At 43.0% G+C, this 25343-nt stretch overlaps 1 protein-coding gene across 1 annotated transcript in view; it reads right to left on the bottom strand.

The window, feature by feature from the left end:
• Nucleotides 1–24754, bottom strand: part of ANTXR1 (ANTXR cell adhesion molecule 1) — a 181850-nt gene extending 157096 nt beyond the window's left edge. The window contains exons 1-4 of the mRNA XM_054019546.1: nt 24242–24754; nt 8624–8695; nt 7569–7640; nt 1326–1407 (exon numbers count right to left, since the gene is read on the bottom strand). Of these exons, the coding sequence (XP_053875521.1) occupies nt 1326–1407; nt 7569–7640; nt 8624–8695; nt 24242–24393 (378 nt within the window). The 5' untranslated portion in view covers nt 24394–24754. The remainder of the gene's footprint in view (nt 1–1325; nt 1408–7568; nt 7641–8623; nt 8696–24241) is intronic.
• Between the last annotated feature and the right edge of the window lie 589 nt (nt 24755–25343).

Below are 25343 nucleotides of genomic sequence, written 5' to 3'. Positions count from 1 at the left end.
TGACACAGTCAAATTTAGCATCACCATTGACCGTAATGAATTTGGGAGCCCCAGCCTAATGCCTGGGCTAATTTTAGTGTGCTCTTAATATTATTATGTCTATTGCTGTAGCACATAAAAGCCGCAGTCATGGACCAGGGCCCCATTGTGTTAGGTGCTGTACACATAAACAACAAAAAGACAGTCCCTGCCTCCAAAGAGCTAATAGTCTAGGATAAGACAAAAGGTGGAAGGAGACACACACACAGACGGGGAGTACAAGGATACCATGTGCACCCTACACTCTAATTCTGCTCATCCAAATGGGGTGAGCTAGCAGGAGTTGTGTTAATCTTATCTCAGGTGGAAATTCCTCTGTCTGCATTTTACGCTTTACACATGAACAAGCAGATTTTGCAAGACAGAGGTCAAACACTTCTGTGTGTATCGGAGATTGGAATTAAGAGATGGGTCTGCATCTGGGCTTTGAACTCCTCTTTGGAGCTAGGATTCTGGTTGCTGAATTTGGATCTGGCTTTGGATTTTGAGCACCCCTGCAAGGTTTGGGGGTGTTTGGGTCTGGGAGTTTTGTTCAGGCTCATTTCTGGCTAGAACCAAATCTTGGCTAGCTCTCCTTGCAGCCTGGAATGCACTGTAATTTTCCCATGTGCTGGACTACAGGAATGCAATTCATCTTCATCGGGGGGCATAATTGCTTTCAAAAACCTCTAAAATGTTTAGTGAAGGTGGGAGACAGGAATAAAGAAATTCTGTGCGGTTTGCATGCAAATGTTTGAGCTAATAAAGTCTGCAGCAGGGCACGGCAAGAGGGAGAGGAGACTACAAGGTGGGGTGGCTTATCCACCCCATGGAACAGGCTGTGAGGCCAGCCCTCAAACCTAGCCGATGACCTGCAGGATCCACTCAAGGCCAAGGTCATCCACCCGAAGCTGTGGTCTCCTGCAGCTTGCCCCCCTTTAGCAGCACAGCTCCAAATGGAGCTCCGTGGACAGGGTGCAGCTGTCCTGTGCCCTCGATTGCTCTCCTGAAGAGGGAACGCCCAGCACCGAAGACAGGGACACAGGAAGATACTATAGCCTGAGGAGATAATATTCCAGCCTAAAATCAGCAGGGTGAATGATGTACACCCCGCCCCACGTAGCCCAGTTCCTCAATCTTTCTGCCTTCAGGATCCCATCCGTTAAGACATGGATAATACCACTTACCTCCTGGGGGGGGGGGGGGGGGCGTTCTATGGCTTCATGAATTAATTAGTGTTTGCAAAGCACTCTGAGTCCCCCCTGCCGAAAGACATTGTAGAAGCACTTTAAGATTCGTTTATTCACCCTTTCAAATCCTTCGTGCATGTAAGTGTCGCCTCCTGGCAGAACTTTCTGCAGCTCTTCTAGGCCTTGACGTATCTGATCCCTGAAATATTAAGACAGACGCTCCCTTAGTTCTCATAGACTTTAGACTTTAAGGTCAGAAGGGACCATTATGATTGTCTAGTCTGACCTCCTGCACAATGCAGGCCACAGAATCTCACCCACCCACTCCTGTAACAAACCTCTGACCTACATCTGAGCTATTGAAGTCCTCAACTTGTGGTTTAAAGACTTCAAGGTGCAAAGATTTCTGTTAGCAAATGTATGTTGGTCAGGATCTGACATGCGGGCAGATGGGTGGAAGGCAATGGGTACATGCATGGAGAAAAGTCAGGCTATGTCTACACTGCTACAGCCTTTGTCAGCAAACTTATGTCACTCAGGGGTGTGAATATTCCACCCCCCCCCCCCGAGGGACATAAGTTACACTGACGTAAGCGCTGGTGTGCACAGCACTATGTTGGTGGGAGAGCTTCTCCTGCTGACACAGCTTATGCCGCTCGCGGGGGTAGGTTTTTTTTATGCCGATGGGAGAGCTCTCGTGTAGTGCGTTGTGCATGTAGACATAGCCCAGTCAACTCAGGTCCTGCAGTGGATTGCAGCACCCACCCACTGACGTCAATAGAGCTTCCGGAGCATGCATCCCACTTCCAACAAGGCACTTAAGGCTGGAATGCTCAAAAGAACCAAAGGGAGCTGAATTTGGGCATCTAAATCCTTGCTTTAAAGGCAGGTATTTGAGAAAGAAAATTGCTATGTTTGGGAATGCTCCTAGTTCCCTCCTCTCGGCCATCTGTCTGTGCTACTGTAAATAACAACAAAGAAACGTTTTATTCCATTGGCTACATAATGGCAGGTCAGGCAATGAAGTACAAACTTTGGCCACAGTCTTGGTAACCTAAGAATTAAAGGCTTTTATTTTTAAGCGGTAACAGGGGAACACTTGACTGCCTCTCTCTCTAGGGGTGTGAAAACTAGACCAGAGTCGATATTCATTGCTAGTCTCACAGCCTGGAGAAAGCATCACGACAGAAACATCTCCTGTGATATTCTGGCATATGTATTTCTCCACACTCATACTCCCTTTACAACCCCAGTATATCTTGTGGCTAGACAAGTGGAGCTGCTGACTTACATCTGGCTCTTATTCTTTAGTTGTGCTTGGTGATGACACAAGCTGAATCAAACAGCCAGGAATGTGATATCGATAATATAAGATCATCCGGCAGGCTCCAGTATATTTGGACACGATGCCTTCCACTCCCAGCCAAACCCAGCTTCAAGATTAATGAGCTAATGTAAAAGGCTTTAAGATTCAGGGTGTCCCATTTAATCTTTTGGAAACCCAGGCATAGTGACTGATCAATCAGAAGCTAAGTGGGGTTGGGGGGACGGACATGATTCACTGAGTTGCAGACACCAACGTGTAAGAGCTGAGTACAGTTTAGATGTTTTTATAAAGCCCAGATGAAGTTTTTGTGGTATGCAGGGTATCTCTGAATGAACTAATGCTATCTTCATGGGAACTAGATTAAATCAATTTGTATGCAGGACCACACTAACTCTGCAGGCCTGAATGCCAGAGATATTTAGCCACATGGCTCTAAATCTCTTTTGCTGTATGGGTCCAGGATTCTTCCAGGAATGCAAGAACCAAAAATGATTTGGGGATAAAATTTCCATGCTTCCATCTATCTGTACCATTTGAGTCTTCAAATTTGGGCAGCAATTCTCTGAGAAATGAGCTCACTTCTGAAAATTATGGGGTTATTGCTCCCCAGCTGGAAATACAGGCTTTTTCATGAGTTTTAGGATATAGTGAATCACCCAAATAGGATATAGTGAGGCTCTGAATTTCAAAAAACAGACTGTCTGTCTCAGGATACTCTGACCCTTCTATTGCTAGATCTTAAAGGAACAAAATATAGAAAAATGAAAAACAAGAATTGAAAAAGTGATTTGTCCTAAATACACTAAAAAATTCATAAGAACCAAAGAATGCTCACGCTGGGTCAGATCAAAGGTCCCTCTAGCCCAGTATCCTGTCTTCTGGCAGTGACCAATGCCAGGTGCTTCAGAGGGAATGAACAGAACAGGTAATGATCAAGTGATCCATCCCCTGTCACCCATTCCCAGCTTCTGGCAATTCAGTTTGGCTTTAGATAAATTGGGCCAAATTCATCTCCAATTATTTCAAGGGAGTTAATTCAAGGATGAGCTTGTCTTAATGTTGATAGGCACTTTCAAAATAGGATAGGATGAGATGGAAATTCCAGGATATCAGATCTTATTTTATCTGAACTGGATTCCCCATCCTTTAACAAACAAACAAATTTTCCCAAAGGAAAATTTTCAGAACGATTCAGCTTCTTACAAGTACTAGGTATTCATATGTTTTCATTTTAAAAGGTTCCTTTTTATGGTGATAACATACTCTGGTTAATAAACCCCATGTAATCAAAGCTTCTTTGATTTGTAATATACATGGCACTGTCTGGGTCCGAGTCTGCAATTGGATCCACATGGCTAATCTATGCAGAGCGCCAGCAGGATGGTGAGGGGAATCTGCCCTGGTGGAACGGATTGCAGGACTGGGGGCTGAATGAGTCATTGTCACCTGTGACACTAAAGGCAAAGTTGGATGGGGGATGGAGTGGGGGGAGATTTTCTCAATACAAATTAATAACAAAGCCCAGGGTTACTATGCCGACCAAAACATTTTCTGCATTAATATTGATCAGCAACTTTTCAGTTTGGAATTATGATTTTTAAATTCACATGCTAACGTTCCTCCCACCTGGCGTGTTCTCTGGGTTCATGCTCCTTGTTAACAGCTCAGCCCTAGAAGAGATCGAGAGCCTCCCAAGAGTGTCCGTCACCTCCAGATGCCCTTGGACGCTGGTGAGGCTGAACACTTAGCAGGAAGCTGAGCATGTTCTTTAGAGATGTCCTGAATCAGAGCATCAGCACTTCGCAAATGGGGCTTCAGTGCCCCATTCACTTTTTCTGCTGGGGATCTCACAGGCACTGGCAGCATCCCTTTTCCAAATGGGCTCATCCAAACCATCACCCAAAGATGCTTTTTTACAAATCCAAATAAAAGAAAAGGCCATTGCTAATTACAGCCTTTGCACACAGCTATACATCGGGAAGGCTGATGATATATGCCAACAGACCCTCATTTTACCTGTCAATCCTCCAGCCGAAACAGAAGACTGACACCCGCCAGCATGCTGGATTTTAGCTAGTGCCACACTACTGTCCTGCCTGAAATCAACATCATTTCTAGGTCTGTTGGGTAAGTTTATACATTCCCATATGGAAACAAAGGTTTCATGTACATAAGTAGCAGGCCTTCTTATGTATGTGACATGGAGCCTTGCCCATTCTGTAGGGGGATGGGTTTTCGTCTGATAATCGAGTTAAATAAAATTAATTTTCTCATTGTCCTCCATTGTTATTGTAAATGGCAGAGGAGTAGATTTCATGCCCCGACTGGCCAGTTTTAATAGCATTTTTTAGGCTGGTATGCATGTAGACTATACTATAGGAAAGTGGCCAGTTTCCTATTAGTTCATAAACAGGAGCTATGGTGGTATGCAATCTTAGAGAAGTCCAATATGTAAAACATATGCTATTCATACAGCATTCGCATGTGTTACACATTTTTTCTTCCACGTGGCAATGAAGTTAACAGAGGAAACTGTAATGATTAAAGGGGCCTGATCCAACTTACACTTGAAATCAATGAAAAGTCTCCCATTGATTTTCTAAGAGGGAACAATGGGAATACTTTCCAAAAGTGTTATGCTTATAAACTGGCCCGGTCAAAAACCACCGAACCCACCTAGATCCTCTGCCTGCCTGTGTTATAGCTCCTTATTCATTTCAAAGGCTTCTCATTAATCTTAATATCCATCACAAATGCCTCTAAGTAATTATACAGATCAGTCAATTCCAACCTCTCACCCACTTCAATGCACTTTCCATAATAGTACAGGGACCCCAAACAAAGTGTCTGGAAAGAGGTGAACTACAGATGAGAAAAATAATGTTTGGAAAAGCACTGGGCTTCTCTGCACTGGCGGTGAAAGCAACCCCACTCCTCCCCTTCCAGCATGGAGAAAAGGCAAAAAAATCAAAGGACAGGCCTATGATGGGGGAACAACGTCTTGCTCTGATTTCTCTCTTTCTTCCCCTTTCAATATGCTCAAAGTCAAGCAACCAGCATGTGCACTTCAGACAGATCAGAACTGGCACATATTCAGCTGTCCAAATCTGGCACACAGGTGCTTCCTCTGCTATTAGGCAGTTATGAAACCTGCTGTCAGGGTGTTTTGGTTTATGGCAGGGGGAGATAAGTTATTTGGGGGGGGGGGCAGTTCCTTTTTTTGAATGGTGAAGGAACCACCTACAAATGTTTCTCAGGAGACTGACCATAGTTCCCACACTTTGCACAAACAGAGACCCTCTTCTTCTGTCCATTTGCTCTCTCACCCCTAGAGCAGAGGTGAGTAAACTCCATGAAAGGTCCTGAAAAGTGAGAATAAGATCCTGAAGCGGAGGGTTATTCTCTGAAGGTGAGATTTTCAAAGCTGCCTGAAGGGATCTGGATTAAAAAATTGTATTAAGATGATGTTAAAAAAAATAGTGAACAGAGTTTGAGCATAGAAGTTTCTGGTTATCAGGGAATAACATACAGATTATCGAGGGTGCAAAGTTTGAACTACAATGAAAACTGGGCATCCAGATCCCTTAGATAGCTTTGAAAAAATCTCAGCCCAAGTCTTTAGAGTTTACCCTTCCACGGGCTAGATCCCACTCCCACCCTGCACTCCCAGTTCTACTCAGAATCCTCTAGAGAAAGCAAGAACCCAACAGAATGCCTGTTGGTGTTCTTGCAGTTACCCACACAAAGAAGATCCTTTTCAAAACAATTGCTCCAAACTTGATCTTTCTGATGTTCCAATTCAACTGCTCTACTGGCCACAGATTGGTATACTGGCTCACTTTATTAATATAGGGTTATTAAAAATCAGCTACGAGTGCGACAAATGTACACAATGCTTTACAAAACTGGAGTGAGACCTCTTTTCTGCTCTGAAGAATCTGCAGGTTCAGATAGATGGGGAAAGCAGGGACAAGACAAAATGTAATACACTTGTGAAGCATCCCCCCTCTAGTAACTGAATACTCTCTAGAAGAGAATAGCCTACTACTGCTGCCAGCTAATGGAGTTACTCCTTTCTGCTCAAGTTGCAGAGGTCTGTGCTTTGGCGCTCAGTGTCTCAGGTGCTGAGAACCCATGGTAGGGATCATTACAAAGGCATGGGAGAACAATTCAGGTAAAGGAAGGCGTAGGGAGGCTTGTCAATGAGGCAACCCAAGTACTGAGTTATCCTAGAAGAAATTGATTTAAGGAGGGGGACTTCACCTAGGTTGCCAAGTAGAGGGGAAACAGTTTCAAGAGCCAGTGGTAACATAACTGATGGTATAAAACTGGGAGTAGGAGCAAGAGAGGAATAACATGGTAGGAATTGGGAACAAGATGGGGAATAGGGGGAAATTCAAGCAGAGGGGTAGATTATGGGGGGACAATACAAGACTCTGAAGAAGAGGACAAAAGAGCATGAATTTGATGCAAGAAGAGAAAGGAAAGGATTCACTGAGACTCAATGGCGGGGGAAGGAGGAGGAATTACTGGCTTCCCCTTCCTCCCCTGTCACCCATCTCCATGGCCCATTTAGCCCTTTGCCTCTGTACTGAAACACTAAACAAAAGCCAGGTTTTGTGACACGAAGGCGAACCACTGGACAAAAAATGAAGGGGGAGAGGGAGTGGAAGAAATTTCCACAGAAAATTTCAAGTATTTGTCAAAACAAACAACTTCGGGTTTCAGCTGAAAATTTTGGGTTTTTCAATTTTCTTTTCTGATGAAAAGAATAAAAAATTTTCAAGGAAAGCAGACACTCTCTGGGTGGGTGGGAGGGAGGAAACAATTTTCCACCAAAAAACGGTGTTGATTAAAATTTTTGACTGGCTCTTCCTTTAAGAGCCTAACATGCATATCAGATGTTAAATACAGCCAAGTGATTTAAAGTTATCGAGTCATTTGATATGAAGTCAGAATGCACTAGCCAGAAATAGGGAGAAAGTGCAAAAGGAAGGACATTGCTTTGTGCTATTGCCCCAAATTCTTCTTACCTGTCTTCAGTTAACCTCATTAGAGTTGAGCCTCTAGTTGAGAAAACAATGAATGACATCCTCAGCTGGGGACTGGAGACGGAGAATAGACAGAAATGAGAGTGAATGATTTGCAATCCATTTCTCCATTCATTCACCTAGTCAGTATTTCTCCTCTCTCTTGCTTTACCCTTCTGGCTCCTTGCAATGACTCTTCCTTGTACCACTGCTCCCCTCCAACCCTTTCTCTGTCTTGTCTTCTTGTAAGATCTTTAGGGCAGGGACTCTCTCTCACTAGATGTATGTACAGCACCTAGCACAATGGGGGTGCGATCTTGATTGGGCCTGTGACTGCTACCATAATAATAATGGAATCATAAGAAGATGGAGGCCTAAATAGAGCCGGCTGGAATCAGCAGATGGGAGCCTTATGAAGTCTCATTCCTCCTTGCAAAACCATGCAAATTCCTAAGCAGTTCCCTCTAGAAGCGAATGCCATTCCTGTTTGCATAATTTCCACAATGAGGTTATGTCACAGAAGCAAGTTTGTACACTTCAGTGTCCCCTTATCACTATGTGGAGGTGCGAGGAGACTAGCCTGTGTCTTTTCACTTCTCACATTGGACTCACAACCCACAGGCTCGCCCAACAGCTACTCGAACATTCAAGTGGTTTGGAAAGACATTGCTCCTGATCGCTTCCTGCAGAGGCAAACTCCACTCCCCCTCTTCCACCACATGGCAGCTGAGAGCCTTAGAGGTATCTTTACCCTCCCCATGGTACTTCCACAGGATGGTATAATCTGACCCATAGAAATTAGAGATAGAAGTGATTTATTTGCTCATCTTCAGGGGCTCAGTGCATTTGCGACAATCGCTGCTTACCTCTGGAGTACTACCATTAAAATCAATGGGGCATCTTGCATAAAAAAAGTGAACAGGACTCAATCCCTTAAAAAGACCTAGGGTCTGACTGTTGGCTGGTATGAATCAGCATATGCACCACATGGGATCTGACTCCGAGTTCGCAGCTCACATCACCCAGTTGGGTTTATCTGCAAAACTAGCATTTCTTACCTTATGAACTTGTGGGCAAGATGTTCTACGAAAAAATAGATTTCATTCCAGTGGTGCAGGACGCTTCCTGATCTGGGAAAACAATCATTGCAGGAAATATTAGCTTAATTTCATATAGTTAGGCCACTGCTTTATTATTTCCCAGCCTAATGTATTGTTATACATCTGTTCATCTCATCATTTCTTTTACAACTAAAACTACACCTAAACTTCTACAACTAAAACTCCTTTTTGTGTTTCCTTAAAGTGGGGTTAGGGAGTGGGGGGTGGAAATCACATCATATCTCAGACACAGCTTTGAAATGCGAAGCATATAATTTATACTTAAGTTGAGCATTTGAGGCTGCTTCTTGACAAGAATATATGGCAGCTCTGTTAGACCTTTAACTTGGCAGTAAGCAAATAACCCAGGGTTAGCGCTGATCTATGTCACTGTCAAGTATTTTGGGTGGATTCCACTGGCTTACTCACTGTGTCATTGTGCCTAGTTATCAGCTTGAGTGCATTTGGGGAACATAATGCATTTGGAAGGAAGGAAAGATTCCTAAATCTAAACCACTGTTTCCATTGTGCTGGTGACAATGAGAGGTAAAATATCTTAGACCTATAATTCAGCCATAACTGGTGTATTCTCTAGTAAAAGACTGCAATATGCTGCTGGGATACTCAGCGCTGCGGGCCACAGAGTTACCTATCCACCTCAGCAAGAGTGAGTTTTGCTGGAGATTAGACTGTCTGTCAGCTCCCTGCCGCACCAGTCTGTCTTCTTCACCAGAAGACTCCTCAAGGCTCTCCCGGCCTAAACCTTACCAAGCAGGTGGCAATCAGTGAATGCCAGCACCCGAGCTCCTCAGAGATTTTTTTTTGCAATGCACAGCCCCTGCTGCTGTACATTGACAGAAGACAAGTGCTCTGTTAAAGAGCCTGTACATCACAGCTTCTTAATTTAACAGGGTAAATATACCCTTCCCTTCAAGCACAGCAAGGAATTAGTTTATAGTAAAAGTAAATCGAGTTTATTAACAAAAGGGCATGGATTAAGTGATACCAAGTAAAAGAGATAAAGGTAGAGATGGCTGCAAACAAATAAAAATGAAAACATGCATCCAGAAGTCTAAAACTTAAACTAGCAAGATACAGTTTTTGTTCAAGATGGTCTCTCTCACACAGTCTCCTTTCCAGCTTTTTTACTGGCCAGGACCCACCACAGAGATCGAATCACTTGGTTTCTTTGTCTCCTAAGATGAAGGATAAAGATGGAGTCTCTCTTTGCTCCTTATAGTCCCAAAGAGATTGCCTTTTTCTTACAAGTCAAGAAGGCCTCCCGGGGATTCAGTCTTTTGTCTCTCTCTGGGGTACAGGAGCCATGTTAATTCTCTGTCTCTCGAGTTCAGGAGCAGGATAACCCCCAGTGGTTTAGTTTGATAGCTTCGGTTACAGCTAACATGTAAACTGAGGTAAAGCCACATTCCTTTATCTAGGACAGACCTGTTTATCACCTTTACCTACACTAGATTGTCTCTTCTTAAATTTGTCCTACTAACATCATGCAGAGGGAATTCACAACTTCACATATAATATTAATACATGCATTTTACAGTGATATTAATAGCCAGTATGTTATTAGCTTTCATATGATACCTCACAGGGCCTATTTCATCAAGATATTATTGCAGTAGTGGGTAGGGTGCGAATATAGGGGTACCTAGGGTCACACCGATTGGGCCTTAATCCTGCTCTCAGTGAGTTCACAGGGAGATTTGTCATTGATTTTTATTGGATTGGGACTGAGACAAGATTTTTCCTTTTTACATTGATAAACAGCAAAAAAGCGAGGCTAACTAGACAATCTACGCAGCAAGTCTGCTTATCAGTCTATGCATAGATTTGTGCAATCCTTACTCACACTGGTGAGCACTGACACAAGTACTCTTATTGAGTTTACATTGTTTCAATCCGCTCGGTTGGGTTTTTCTTTATTCTGCTGTTACAGAGTCTTACAACTGAAAGAGCAACAATATTCCTGTTAAAGGCTGAGTTGAATATCATCCAAGAGACAAGAAATGTGGAGGTTTGGGGCTGGGCGTGGATAAGCTTTTGAAAAACATGTAAAAGTATCTAACATTTCTCTGTTATGTCTCCTCTCTGGGAAACCAGACTGAGAGCCATAAATGAAATCATCACAACATGCAGAAGCTGGTGCATACAAGTCCGGCCTGGCTGTTAATGACGTGACATCACTTCCCTGACTAAGTGCAATGCAAAGCCAAGCCACAGTGTATGGATTATTCATAGATTTGTTTCATTTTTGTTCACAGCAACTCATTAAAAACCTGATTTACTTTCTTGTTCTGAGACCCCGAATCTTAGTTCTGCTACATGGCTTTGTGCGCTCTTCACTTTAGTCAATGACACTGCAGTGCTTTCAGGCTTGCATGTAAATTCATAGTTTCAGATGAAACTTGATCATGGGCCCTCTTTCTGCTCTCAATGAAATCACTGGGTGTTTTCCCATTGACTTCCATGAGATCAGAATTTGGACCCTAATAATAATACCTAGTTCCAATACAGTACTTTTCATTGGTAAATCTCAAAACATTTTACAAAAAGGGGGGTCATTTACAGATGGGGTAACTGAGGCACAGAGAGGCAAAGTGACCTGACCAAGGTCATACCACAGGTCAGTGGCAGAGCCAGGAATTGAACCCAGCTCTCCCAAGTCCCAGTTAGTGCTCTTTCCACTAGGCAACACTCCCTCTTTCTACCAGAATCATCATCTACTGACCATTGTTGCATTGTATTCCTGTGTTCCTATTAGAAGCCTCTGAACTAGGCTGGTTTTCACAATTTTTTTTCTTAAACACAGTGAGGCAGCTTCAAATGAGAAACAGCCACAAAGCCCATATGGTATGTAGGTCGTTATATAAAACAGTGCCATTTTCCATGGCTCAGAGAAGTCCTGGGGTTGGTTTTTTTTTTTTTTAAAGCACAGCATTAGCCAGAACTGAGTTTAAAACCTAGTTGCTTGTATGCCAGTTGCCAGCAAACTACATTCTCTGTTTAAATGTTTGCCTTTGTGATTGTTGTTCCACTGGACTTGGTTTTAAGTGGTTTTGAAAAAGGCAGTTTTCTCAGTTACGCACTGCTTTTTAATTCTCCACATAAGCTGCAGTTTCAATTTCACCCTCCCCCCATCCCTTTGGAACAAGAATCCAAACATCTAAAATTACAGCTCTTCTTTTTCCATGAAACCTTCCCACACATATATTCACACAGAGGGGAAGAACAGCACAAGGTCCAAGACCGGCAGAGATTTCACATGTGGGTTTAGCAGAGCTTCTTATCCTTCTCTCTATGATGATATTTATAAAAACAACTCACTGGCCCCCTGCAAAAAGGGCCAGATTCTCATCTCAGGTAGGGAGGCGTTAATCCAGACTCAATCCACTGTCTTCAGCAGAGTTACACCACTGTGAGGTCAGAACTGGTTCCCCAAAATTAAATCTTTTGCATATAACTGACTGTATGCCATTGCTTCTAGTACAAGGCTTCTCAATGGGGGGGGGGGGTTGCCCCCTGCCCTACTGGGGTAACAAACACATATTAGGGAGTCTAGTTACTGCTGAAAAGGAGAGGGGTCCCTGCTAGATGGGAAAGGGGTGCTCCATGTATGCATGTGGTGTCACTATATGGAAAATGTTGAGAATGCTCATTTTACTCCATGACAAGCACACATCATCCTTCCTATTATACAGTCATTTCTAGTTTCAAAACTCTTCACAAGCTCCAAGTAACTAATTGTCACAACAGCTCTTGTCTAATAGGTAAGGATTGTTATACCCATTTTTACAGAGGTGGGAAAAACATAGAATATCAGGGTTGGAAGGGACCTCAGGAGGTCATCTAGTCCAACCCCCCTGCTCAAAGCAGGACCAATCCCCAAATAGATTTTTACCCCAGTTCCCTAAAGGCCCCCCAGGAACTCACAACCCTGGGTTTAACAGGCCAATGCTCAAACCACTGAGCTATCCCTCCAGTTTCTTGGATGTTAAGTGCCTTGCTTGAGGCCTGACAGAGAGAGAGAGAGAGCGCGAGCGAGCGAGAGCAGGTATTCAAACTGGTACTGAAGACCAGTAGTTGCTGGTTTCCCAACCTGTTCTCAGACATTTGACTTATCAAAAAGTCCATTATCTAATGTTAGTAGCAGATCTCTTACCTTCTCTCTGGGCCCTCATTAACTTACACACACAAAGCCAGTTCATTACACCATGCTAGCAAAATCCAATCAAGAGCTATTATACTATGCATGCATTGAAGAGCTTGTTGATGCTGAATTCACAGCCCCAGACACTAGTACCAAATATTGTAATTCCACCTTCCCGTATATTATCCAGTAACATGGCTTCTGGGACTGTGGGTTGCCCACATGACCCAGTGGAACTGTTTGCTATTGGTACGCTCTCTTCAGCCGGGCAAATTGGCATCACAACTGTGTCTACAGATGCAACAGCAGCAGCCTCACCAGTGACGAGATTTTCAGTTCTCCTCCGTGTACATATTGTAATGTTGATTGGTTCTCATTTCTGAGCTGTGGTTAGAGCCGGGGACTCAGAGGCCGGTCTCCCAAGTTCTAGTCCACATGCTCACAACCGAGGCCAGATTGTCAAGGGAGCTCAGCTCCCATCCAAGAAACTAAAAAAAGGTCTGATCTTCCAAAAGCATCCCTCATTGTGGCACTTGCTGCCAGATTGACAACAGAGCTCAGCACCCAAATGTACATCCAAAGGACTGAGCACTTTTGAAAACCTAGCTACTTATTTTGGCGCTTAAATGGCACCTGAGCTCATATGAAACTCTAACCCCTTAAGTTCTCCATGCCTCCATTTAAAATGAAGATGGTGATGATCACAGGGGCATTGCAAACCTTAATTCATTAATACACATAATGCACAGTGGTATCTGCAGATGAAAGGCACTGTGCATAGGCCAAGTATTATTTTGTAATGACAATGAAGCCTCTTTGACTATCCACTTCTCAGGTAATGTCTATATTGCAATTAAAACCCTACAGCTGGCCCATGCCAGCTCACTCGGGTTCGCAGGGCTTGGGCTAGGGGCTGTTTAATTGCAGTGTAGACATTCTGGCTCAGGCTGGATCTCGGGCTATAAGACCCTGTGAGGTGGGAGGGTCCCAGAGCTCGGGCTGAAGCAGATAAACATCCCCATACTCCCAGCCAGCTGGTACGGATCGGCCGTGGGTGTCTAATTGCAAAGTAGACATACCCTCAGTTATTCAGCCACCCCTGCTTTCTGCTCTTCCTCTTCTCAGAGCGTCTTCAACCTGACATTTAGCCATGGCAAGTTCTACCCTAACAGCTGCATCAGACATGGTTTTATTGGGAGCTGTTTACTTGGCACTGTTTGTCGCTTGCTCTTTATCCTCAAAAAACCCCAAAAGGCAGCAAAATCTAGAATTTAAAGGCTCTCTTTTAGACAAAAGGTCAAATCCTTCAATCCCTGCTTGTGACCTCATCTTGCTCACGCTGAAGGCGATACGAGTTTTGCCATTGACTTCAATGGAAGGAGTACCAAGCCCCCTTATTATTATTCATACTCTGCAGGGTTGGGGGAAATCTCACTGAGATCAACAGAAGCTTTGCCTGAGTAAAGACTCTTATATCTCCGAAAGGCCCCCTCGAATCTAATAAAAGAACACAGAACTAGCCAGAGCAGTGAGTGGTTTTGGTTTTTGCGTCAAGAACACACATCAAACCAGGAGGGGGTCACAAGATCTGGGTCCCATTTAGCTGATCCCCCTAGACTTTCAGGAGGTTCAGATATTTGGTTCCAGTTTAGCTCATATCAAATAGAGACGAGCATGGTTTTGCTCTTGCAAGCTCAAAACCTGGTGCAGTTTGGCTGCATGTCTCAATTTAACCAGGGAGAAGTCATTAAAAAATTAACAAACCCCAAACCCAACAACTGTTATAATCAACCATAATAGCACAAAATGCTATAGCTTACGATTACGTTACTAGCAGTCTTTTGCACCATTGCTGCAAAATGATATAATAATTTTTTAAGTACCAATCAGCCTAACTGTTTAAAATAAAACATCTGAATTTGTTATGTTTATAACTGTAGATCTAGCAAGAGGAACAAAATGACCAACCAGCCAAGATGATGCAACCTTATGGCTTGTACAGTATGTGTACAGAACAGCTAAGAAATATCATAATGAGAGTGCCAGGACCTCTCTTTACTGCAGAAAAAATGCATACTTGGAGTAAACTTAAACCATTATGCCTGTAGCAAGTAGGTAAATTCCACTATCAACGACATTAGCATTTGGTAAATCCAAATGAGGCTAGAAGACTTACACTGGTATAATGAGAACCAGATCTGGCTCAGAGTTTCTATCATTGCATGGTAATGTCCTGATTCAGGAAAGCAATTAAGCATGTTCTTTAGTCCCATTGACATCAATATTTAAAAGTATGCTTAAAGTTAAATATGTGCTATAGTGTTTTCCTGAATTAAGGCCAAATTATTATTCATGCTCTTTACGTCAATGTCACCCCACCACACACAGTGTCCAATTCCAATCACACTTGTTTACACTTCCAATGACACTTGTTCACACTTGCATTGGTTTCCTCTCCTCCAATGATGCCAGTGGAGTTACACCAGTGTATTCGAAGACAGAATCAGGCCCATAGACTTCATGCAATGGCCCCTTCTGGCCTTGGAATCTAAGCTCATATCTACTTGTACATACATGCCAACAGCGGACAAAACAAAAAAGAAAGGTGTTTGGTTTAGAGATTGATGGAGGTCAGATTCTTCTCTCAGTTATGCCAGTGCAAGAATGGAGTCACTCCACTTCATTCCATGGCTGTCAATGAGAGCTGAATTTGGCCCAGGAAATTTTGTTGCAGCATCTTACTGAGCTCTTTAGAGATCAGTATGGTTTTATTGGAAGAGCCAGCCACTTCATTCCATCTTCCCAGGTATTCCAAGAGACATTTGGAAAAAGCCAATAGGTTTGGACATACCCCATCACTGTTAGTAAAGTGATTTAACTCTATTGTTTGAGCTGCATGAGGCCTGTACATATTGGGGTGGTCACCAGCTCCTACCCTGAAGGGCTTGAAATCAGCCCTGAAAGAGGGCTGTAGCTCTAAAAGCTGGGCTGTTTGGGGAAGCGGCCGCAGCTGGGCCACACCCCAATCAGGCCACAGCTGGCCTGTATAAGAGGCTGGGAGCCAGGAGCTCAGCAGTCTGTCTTTGCATTCAGACAGAGAAGGGCCTGGCTGCAGGGAGCTTAACCAGGTATCTGGAGTGGGGAAAGGCCAAGGGAGCCGGGGAGCTCCGGCCTAGGAAAGCCCCAGGCTGCAGGCCTGGTAAGGCCTATTAGGTACTGGGTTGCAGGGGCAGCCCACGGAAAGCTGGAGGCAGCAGGTCCAAACCCCTTTACCTGTGATGAGTGGCTTATACTGCAGTCTGCCCCAGTGAATGGGGCTAGATGGAGACTGGGCAGTAGCCAAGACTGAGGTGAAGTGGGGACAGTGGGTGGGGGTTCCCCTGGGAGGGGGAGACCCAGAACTGTGGGGGTACTGCCAGGGGGCAACATCCAGTTAAAGGGGCACTGGGGTCCTGTGAGGGACATGGGGGGCCAGCAGTGGTAGTGGATCACTGGCTGACAGAGGGCGCTCTGAAGACAACCAGCAGGATGTGCCGCCAGGTGAGTCTGTGCCCGTCTACACGGCCACTCACTAATAAAGACCAACCATTAAACATTGTAGTGTGATGTGATTTGTGTTTCAGGGCTTGCTCAGTTGCAACCAGAGCAGAGTTTTGTCCTTATGACCAAATGCAGTCCAAGTCTAAGAGAACAAGAATTCCACTGAAGTCAGTTAGCCTGTAATTGTCATAGCTGCCATCATGTTAGACATCAGGAATTGAACTGCAGATCTCCAGAGCTAAATGCAAATAGCTTTACAGTTTGAGCCAAAGAACCAGGCTGATTAGTTGGGAATCTGTTAGTCCCTCATCCTTTGTAGATCAGGCAACAGACACTACCTACCAATCCATGGCGCACCCACACCTTGAATGCTGCCAGCAATTCTGGTTGCCCCCTCTTCAAAAGAGATATATTAAAATGGGAAAACATACAGATAAGGGCAACAAAAATGATTAAGTGCATGGAACAGCTTCCATATGAGATTAAAAAGCCTGAGACTTCTCAGCTTGGAAAAAGAGACAACTAAGGGGGGAATGTGTTAGATGTATAAAATCATGAATGGTTTGGAGAAAGTGAATAAGGAAGTGTTATTTACTCTTCATATAACACAAGAACCCATGGCCACCCAGTGAAATTAATAGGCAGCAGGTTTAAAACAAACAGAAGTACTTCTTCACACAATGCAGTCGACCTGTGGAACTAATTGCCAGGGGATGTTGTGAAGGTCAAAAAAGAATTAAGTAAGTTCATGGAGGATAGGTCCATCAATGGCTATTAGCCAAGATAGTCAGGGATGCAACCCCATACTCTGGGTGTCCCTAGCCTCGGTTTGCCAGAAGCTGTGGTTGGATAACAGGGGATGGATCACTTGATGATTGCCCAGTTCTGTTTATTCCCTCTGAAGCACCTGGCATTGGCCACTGTTGGAAGACAGGATACTGGGCTAGGTGGACCATTGGTCAGTATGGCCATTCTTATGTTACATTTATCCACAGAACAGGTACAAAGACAGCTGAACTACAAGCTTCTCCACAGTCCTGACAACACACCTTACACCTAATGTTAAAGAAACACATATAAGGGGCAGCAAGCAGGAAGCTCAGGCTACATGCCTTGGTCAACCTAGTGAGACAACCAACAGCTGTGCCAACTGTGTGTGGTAGACACCAGACCATTACAAACTGGATTGAGACCTTTCACAATGGTCACCAGTCATCAGATAGTAAAAAGCTTTTGTCTCAAGTGACTTGGGACAGATTTGAACTGGTTCCTTAGAGGCAAAAGTGTCTTCATTCCACAGAGCCTGTATCTCTGGTGACTAAAACAGCTAGACTAGCACTCTGTTCCAGAAAGTTCTGTGGATGGATTTTGCTAGAGCTTTTGTTTCTCCCATGGGAAGAATCACCCCCCTCCCCACAGGAAGTGGTTCCTGGAGGACAGTCTTGTCTCTATGTGATGTCAAATGCTTCTTATTTTTGTCTGCTTCCCATCACTCGGTGAGCTCAATTTCCCCTTATTTATACTGGTGCAAATGAGCAGTTACAGGAGTTATTTAAGTCAGAGTTATACCAAGTAAAGCTAGTATAAGGGAGAGAAAGATCTAGCCCTTTATTTGTTATATGTACTTTTAATAGCGGGAGTTCATTTCAATGCGGTTTGTTAAAAATAGAATGGCTGGATGGACAATGAAAGGATCACAGGAAATGGCTCAGATTTCTTGCCTCCCTTCATCACTGTTCTCTTACTGCTAGATTTTTCATCTGGCTCATGCAAATTTTTGCATGCGCACACCTGTTTGCATGCATTCGCCGACAAATCAGTTTTATGCATTTGTTCGTGTGGGTGGGTATAAAATGCCGGCTGTTCTGAGAAGTCCCCTTTGAAAATAAGGCCTTTAACCTTGGGCTTGTAAATGACAGAAAATATTAGTGCCAGGATTTATTATTCACCTCTTGAATTGCAAATCAATGGTTCCGTGAGCCTCTCCTAACCAGTGTTCAAGTGGCTGGTGCCTAGGTAGTTTGGTGCTAGACATATTATAAAGGGGATGGATAAATGCATTAGTCAATCATATGCTGTGACACCTATATGGAGATATACCTATCTCATAAAACTGGAAGGGACCCTGAAAGGTCATTGAGTCCAGCTCCCTGCCTTCACTAGCAAGACCAAGTACTGATTTTGCCCCAGATTCCTAAGTGGTGCCCTCAAGGATTGAGCTCACAACCCTGGGTTTGGCAGACCAATGCTCAAACCACTGAGCTATCTCTCCCCCCAAGTTTGTTAGATAATAGTGAATGGAACAAACCAACCAAAAGACTGGTCTGCCTATCATGCTGACCAATATCTTCTCGTTGTTTCCATAGGCTCCCCTATCTGTCTGTAGCCTCCTGTTGTCTCTTATCTTAGACTTAGATTGTAAGCTGTTTGGAGCAGGAAGCATCTTTTTGTTGTGTTTGTACAGCACCTAGCACAATGGGGTCCTGGTTCACGACTGAGTCTCCTAGGCAATACTGCAATTCAAATCATAAAAAGGTAATGTGCCACAACCACTAATGGCTGTGGCTGTCCCAACCACTAATTCACACAAACATCCATAATTACACCCAGCTTCCTTATTTCCATAATACTCAGGTCCAACATAATGAGACACCAGAGAGATTTCTTCATGAGTTCCAATATCGCACCATCTAATTAATTAATTCAAAAGTCAATACAGTACAATCTAAAAACGCCCGTGCTAAAGAACATCAGCCCCCTCTAACTGCATTGGGCAGCAATGCAGTTTATGCTGCATGATCAAAAAATATCTGCCTCCGGGTACATTTTGCCAATAACCCCGTAAAACCAGGGATGAAAAGAAGTTCCTGTTACTTGCACACATCTGTGGAAAACATTCTGCAGTCAGAGAAATCTCTGATTGGTTCAGCACATTGCTAAACAATAAACCAGCCAGTCCAAAAATTCCCTTTTTTTCTATCCAAATAGTTGTTCTCACTGATGGAACCTGTTGGAATGGGCACGGCATACTATATGGTGATAGTATGTACTTGAAGGGCTGGGATAACTTCATATTTCTTGCCTAAGAAACCCCTCTCCTCAAGGAAACCAAAAGAAAAGTTATAGATTGAGATTTTCAAAAAAAGTCTAGGGGATTTAAACCCAGATCCTGCATTAAAACTAATGGAATATCTGGGTCTAAATATCCTAAGGCAACTTTGAAAACCTGAGCCCACGGATTATAGGGCTCAGACCCCACTGGCAACGAACATCTCAGGTAATATTGAAGGTCCTGATTTCAGATATTGATCTTTTTCGCTGCAGAAGTACAAATATCAGGATTAAAATAAACCACAGTGGAAAGTCATTCCTTTCTCTCACTGGACCAAAGCTTGAGTTCCTAATGCAAAATTCCTAATCCAAAGCCCAGCCTCCTTTCTCAGGCAATGTTACAAATGGCTAAATCCTGAGTGGTTCTCAGCACGCAGAATATCCATTGATGTCTCAGGAGTGTGCCCTTTGAAATCAATGGGAGTTTTGACTAAGTGAATTAGGACTCAACACTCAGATCTATAACCTAAGGGATCTTTGACTCCTCTCTTGCTCTGCACATCCATACTGCATCCAGATTTTGCTGCTGCTTCTGTAACATTTCTAAGAGCAATTCTTTGTGTGCTGTTCAGAGAGTCAAAACTCTTATCCAAGCCTTCCTCATCTCCTGTCTTGATTATCATAAACAACTCTTCTCTGGCATACCTGACATCCCATTGTACCCCTTCGTCCACACAAAACCCAGCTAATAAGGTTGTCTTCTTTCCCTGTCATTCTAACCTCCTTCGAGAGCCTAATCCTAAAACCACTGGGAATCTTTCCATTGACTTCAAATCTCTCCATTGTCTCCCTCTTTTTCCAACACAAACTCAAGCTTGACTTTGGTTTCTTGTTCAAGCTTCATTCATTTTCAAGACCCTTCACAAGTTTTCCTTCTGTCTTATTTCCCCTATTTCATCCTGGGTCCTCTTCTCCATTGGTAGTGCTAACCTTGTCTGCCTGTTTGCTAGCTTCCCACCAGGACCTTCTTCCACACTGCCCCTTATGCATGGAATGCCACCCCTCATCTCTTCTGTACTACCCTCTTCACCTTCAAATCTCTTCTTGAGACCTGTTTCTGCAAGATGCCTATAAGAAGCCTGCACTGGCAATTGATGAGTCTCATGATATTTGGTGTTTTACTTAGATCCAAGTGAATACAGGATCACCTCAGCTGCTTTGTTGTTGTTGTTTGTTAAATAACTTTCTAGTCCTCCTGGTTACAGAGAAAAGTTTGAAAATGTGACCTGACCAGAACTCTAAAGGCTCAAACACCAGAAGAAATGTGTAAGAGTTTGTAGGATTGGGGCCTCAGATTGTAAATTCAACTAAGAAAAAAAATGATTGGACATTTATATAGATATCATGAATATTCTGAGTGTTCATAATTATCATCATCATCATCCTTTTGGAAAGGATATTAAACTTCAGATCACCAGCCCATCTCTAGCTATTAGAGATCAGGATGAGATGTAATGCAAATGGGTAGATTATCCCACATCTGCTACCGTGGGGTTCTCAGTTCTTCCTCTACTGTATCTGTTGCTGGCCACAGTCAGAGACAGGAGACTAGGTCTCCCAATTCCCACGTTCTTAACTCTTCAAGGCAGGAAGCATGTTTTCATGTGGGTTTTGTACAATAGGGAACAGTTCCTGATTGTACCTCTAAGTTCACCAGGCCGTGAATAGCAATGAGATCAGGATCTGCTTCACTGTCTTCATTTGGATCTACCTTAAAAATAATTAAAGCCCAGTGATAAAGGACCCTAATCAGGAACGGGGAAGAGTTTCATTCTGAGACATAAGAAATAATATCAAAAAAATAAACACAGCCCTGGAAGTCAAGCAATGCTGGAGCCCTCTACTGTCTCCTCTGCCTCAGTGCCTAATTAGATTTATTTCAGGTTTCAGAGTAGCAGCCACAAGTACTCCTGTTTTTTTAATTAGATTTAGTATCCATTTAAATCCATGTCATGCCCTATAACCATGTTACTTGTACAACATGGCATGGTTGTTGATGGTACTGCATGCAGAATCTCATGTCAGAACCCTGACTGGCTCTCAGAGCTTCCCTCAGAATCAGACTACAGCAAAAAGGATATTTACAATGAGCATGTACTCTGTCATTGAAAAAAAATGGCCATTGCAGGCTATGCTCAGAATCTGTGCCATCATGCCTTGTCCTTGCGCAGAGGGTTCTGCATTATTGTTATGGGGTCCTGGCTACTCACTTGATACACTGTTGAACTGAACATGTTCCCCCAGACCATGGACAGGAGAGGCATCCAGGTTGCAGACAGAATGGTCTGAAACCCTGCATGCAAACTGACTATTTCACATGGTGGCCGGATCAAGAATAATCCCAGTATTCTCCTTCTGTCTTTATGCCCCAGAATGATAACATGAGAGTAGCAAACTGACTGACTGCCTAAGACATGTGGGGTGACCCTGCTAGGGAATCACTGAGGCCGGTTGTTATTCCCCCACACACACATCCTAAGATAGTGTGTAAAGGTTTCCTATAATTTTGGCAGCAATGGATACTTGGTGAAAGCCCATCCTTCCGAGATCTCCCCCTCCCACCCATCCACCACAGGGCCACATGACCTTGGGTTGCTAAACCCTGTCCGGAAGCTGAACAAGAACGACCCTGAGATCAGCAGGATGAAGAAAAGATGCAATTTTAAACTGTGCCTTCCCCACGCCAAACAAAACGACACCTAGACACCGCTGTCAGTAGGTGAGGAGTAGACTGTGAGGTTCACCATGTACACCACGGATCACTGCTCAGCCACACATCACATATGGGCAATTAACCTGATAGGATGACAACAGACAGCACATGAACATGGGGCCAAATTCAGACCCATTGTGCCTGACAGCAACTCCACAGAAGTTGATGGAATTACATACACTTAGATCAGGGCTGATGGGGACCAGATAACCCATTTTTTGCAAAACATAAAGAAGGTATAAAGGAGGTGGTAGCTCTGGCCATTTCTTGCTACTTTCTATCTAAGGTGTTTGGATGACCCAATCCTGCAGGGTGCTGAGTTTCCTTTGTGAGGTGCTGATCAGACCCATCTCCACAGAGGTGCTCAGTTTCTTGCAAGATCAGGTCCACAGAGCATCCAACATGGTAGTACCTTAGCACTGTGAACCTGCTCCTAAGCCCATGGAAATTTTTCAATGGGTTTTGAATCAGGCCCCATCTGTGACCCTTTCTACATTAAAGAATTTTGCACCAGTGAAAAACCCAAATGTAGAGCAGCTGCACCAGTGCAAAATGAGGCTTACGGAAGTGTAACATGAACCAGTGATATACATGTACTGGTGCAGCATTTCTACCTTTGGGGTTTGTACTGGCTGAGCAAATTTTCACTTTTCCACCCAAGTTCACAATCCTCTTAGCAAGTCTAGCAGGTTACACTTTTTATGTCATAAGAGGATGCCTTCGATTTAGACATTTATAAAAATTAAACCAACTCCGAGGTATAACAAAGCATATCTACGGAGAGGGGAAAAACCTCCAGCCACCTCAACTTTAACCTTAGGGGAAACTTAGTGTATGTAAGTAATCTGCAATAGAAATCATACTCAACATTTTTTCTAGAAGCATTGCTATGAAATCTGGTGATAAAAGGAACTATTCCAAATGACAGAACAGAATGACCAAAGCAATAAGAAACTGTAGTTGAGAAGAACTTTTTCATTGGACTAAGTAAAATGAAAATAAAATCACTTTTTCCTTGAGTATTTAACATTCTGGTTTTCCTAAATATCCAGTGTATTTATCTTTTTTTAAATCAAGTATCTTGCTGCATAACTAACTGTAATTTAGAATGGGCTTTTATACTAATGGAATCTGGGAGCCACTGCAAAATACAGATGGGGTTAACTAGTTTCTTTTCCACACTTTTTTGGAGAGCTTCCTATCTTTTCAACTTGTATATAGTGCAATTTGAAGGTCTTTAAATTACAGCAAGAAGCCACTAATGCAAAAACAATGACGTATCATATGAGTGGTAAATAACATGAGTAAGCATTTATCCTCACTGTATACTATTGGTTAGTTAAGCAGTAAAAATATGCATTTCATTAACTGGGAACAAAGAAAATCTGACTGAGGGCTGAGAAAAACTGGCTGACTTTAAAAAAAAGCCTTAAGAAAGTCTATATATTTTCCATCACAGTGACCAAAATCAGATTTTCTTTGAAACAGAGTATTCAGCCGCTAAAGAGCATTTTTTTTTTTTTTTAAATCAACTAGTCACTTAAACTGGAACATTTGGATCTAATGGGGAAAATGGTTGAACAGTAACATTTCAGTCAGACTGGCATTTCCTCTGAAAGAGGTGAGCTAAAAATTAATGCCTCTGGTAACGTTCCCCTGCCATCTCCTTTTAGAAGTGCCTCAACCTTTGCAGGTCAGAGAAAAAGCAGATATAACCAGTTTTTTTTCCCTCCCTCCCATCCTTCCTCATTGCCAATTTTAGGACACTGTAAAGTATCCACTATAGCATCTACACTAATCACAATAACAAAACATTTCAATTCACAAAGCTGGGCAAATCTACTATATATATCATTGCAGAAAGGCATATTGTAGCTACTGTAGAAGTTACCAAAACAAAAATAAAGCCATAAGAGTAGAACCTTTATCAGATCCCTTGGAGACAGGATGTCTTTTACAAACCCTAAGTCAAGCCTCTTTTAAGTGCCAATTGATAAAATGTCCATGCCTTGGTGAAGGATTCATCTAAAACAAAAACAAACCAACTTACTTGTCTAAAATGAAGTACAAATCAAATCCTCCATAACAAGCAGGACCTCCGTTCTCTTTATTTCCACCTTGTCCATCACAGGCTAATACAAACGTTGCGAAGAAGAGAAATCTGAAGCCGAATCTCAAGACTCTTTGCTTTGCAATTGCCATTATATCCAGAAAGGGGGAAAAAAAGTTCTCTACTTCCAAAGCTCCCTTATTTCACAGCCTTCTCCAAAAATGCCATTCAATAGCTTTGAAATGTATATACATATATTTTGCTCCTTAAACTCCACTTGCAGCAATTGTCCTCTGAAATTGCAAGACTTTTTCCCCTTGTTTCCCCTGCAGTTCTGTTTCTTGGTTTCAGATTTCAAGATGCACAATACTGTATTTCGCTTTTTTTATTTAAAGGGACTTCTCCGTCACTCTCCCCTGTAGCTCTCTGAAAGCAGTATCATTGTTTTGCAACAGGAGAAACTACTTCCTGACAATTCTTGCTTTGCCCCAGATTTCAGAGAATCTGAGGAGGGTTTGGAGTGTTTCTTCTTAATTATTATTGTTATTGTGGGTGGTGGGTTTTGTTGTTTCTTACAAAAGAAAGTTCAGAGAATGCCATCTTGTGGTGAAGTCCTGATGAAACAGACTGGAGCCTTTGAAACAATATTAATTAGATAGAACACTCATGCCCTGAGCTTACAAAGTGCATGCTGCAGCAATTTTGGTTGCATACATGTGACCTATCTTGCATACACTGATGCACGGGCCTACCTGGGACTACTTACTTACATAACATAACACACATACATGTTTGGTGTTTGTCACCCATTTAGGTAGGGCTCTGAATTCTGTTCTCAAGCACATAAGTGTAAATCCAGAGTTACTCCAGACTTACAGCAGCAGTAAATGAAAGGGAGTTTGGCCCAGTGTATTTTTCTAGTCATTAAACATGCAATTATTTATTAAGCACACTTATCTCCCTACCTAATCAAGGAGGTGCCTTTCCAGAATTTCCCTTAATGAGCTCATTTCAGCACCTGAGGCTACAGCATTTCTCCTGCCTGGCTGATTAGCCAAGAAAACTCAGCAAGGTTCTGTAGTCCCACTCATTCTTTGCTACA

The sequence above is a fragment of the Malaclemys terrapin genome, chromosome 2 (assembly GCF_027887155.1).
Source record: "Malaclemys terrapin pileata isolate rMalTer1 chromosome 2, rMalTer1.hap1, whole genome shotgun sequence".
Lineage (NCBI taxonomy): Eukaryota > Metazoa > Chordata > Testudines > Emydidae > Malaclemys > Malaclemys terrapin.
The sequence above is the reverse complement of the archived record's forward strand: the minus strand, read 5'-3'. Positions and strand labels throughout refer to the sequence as shown.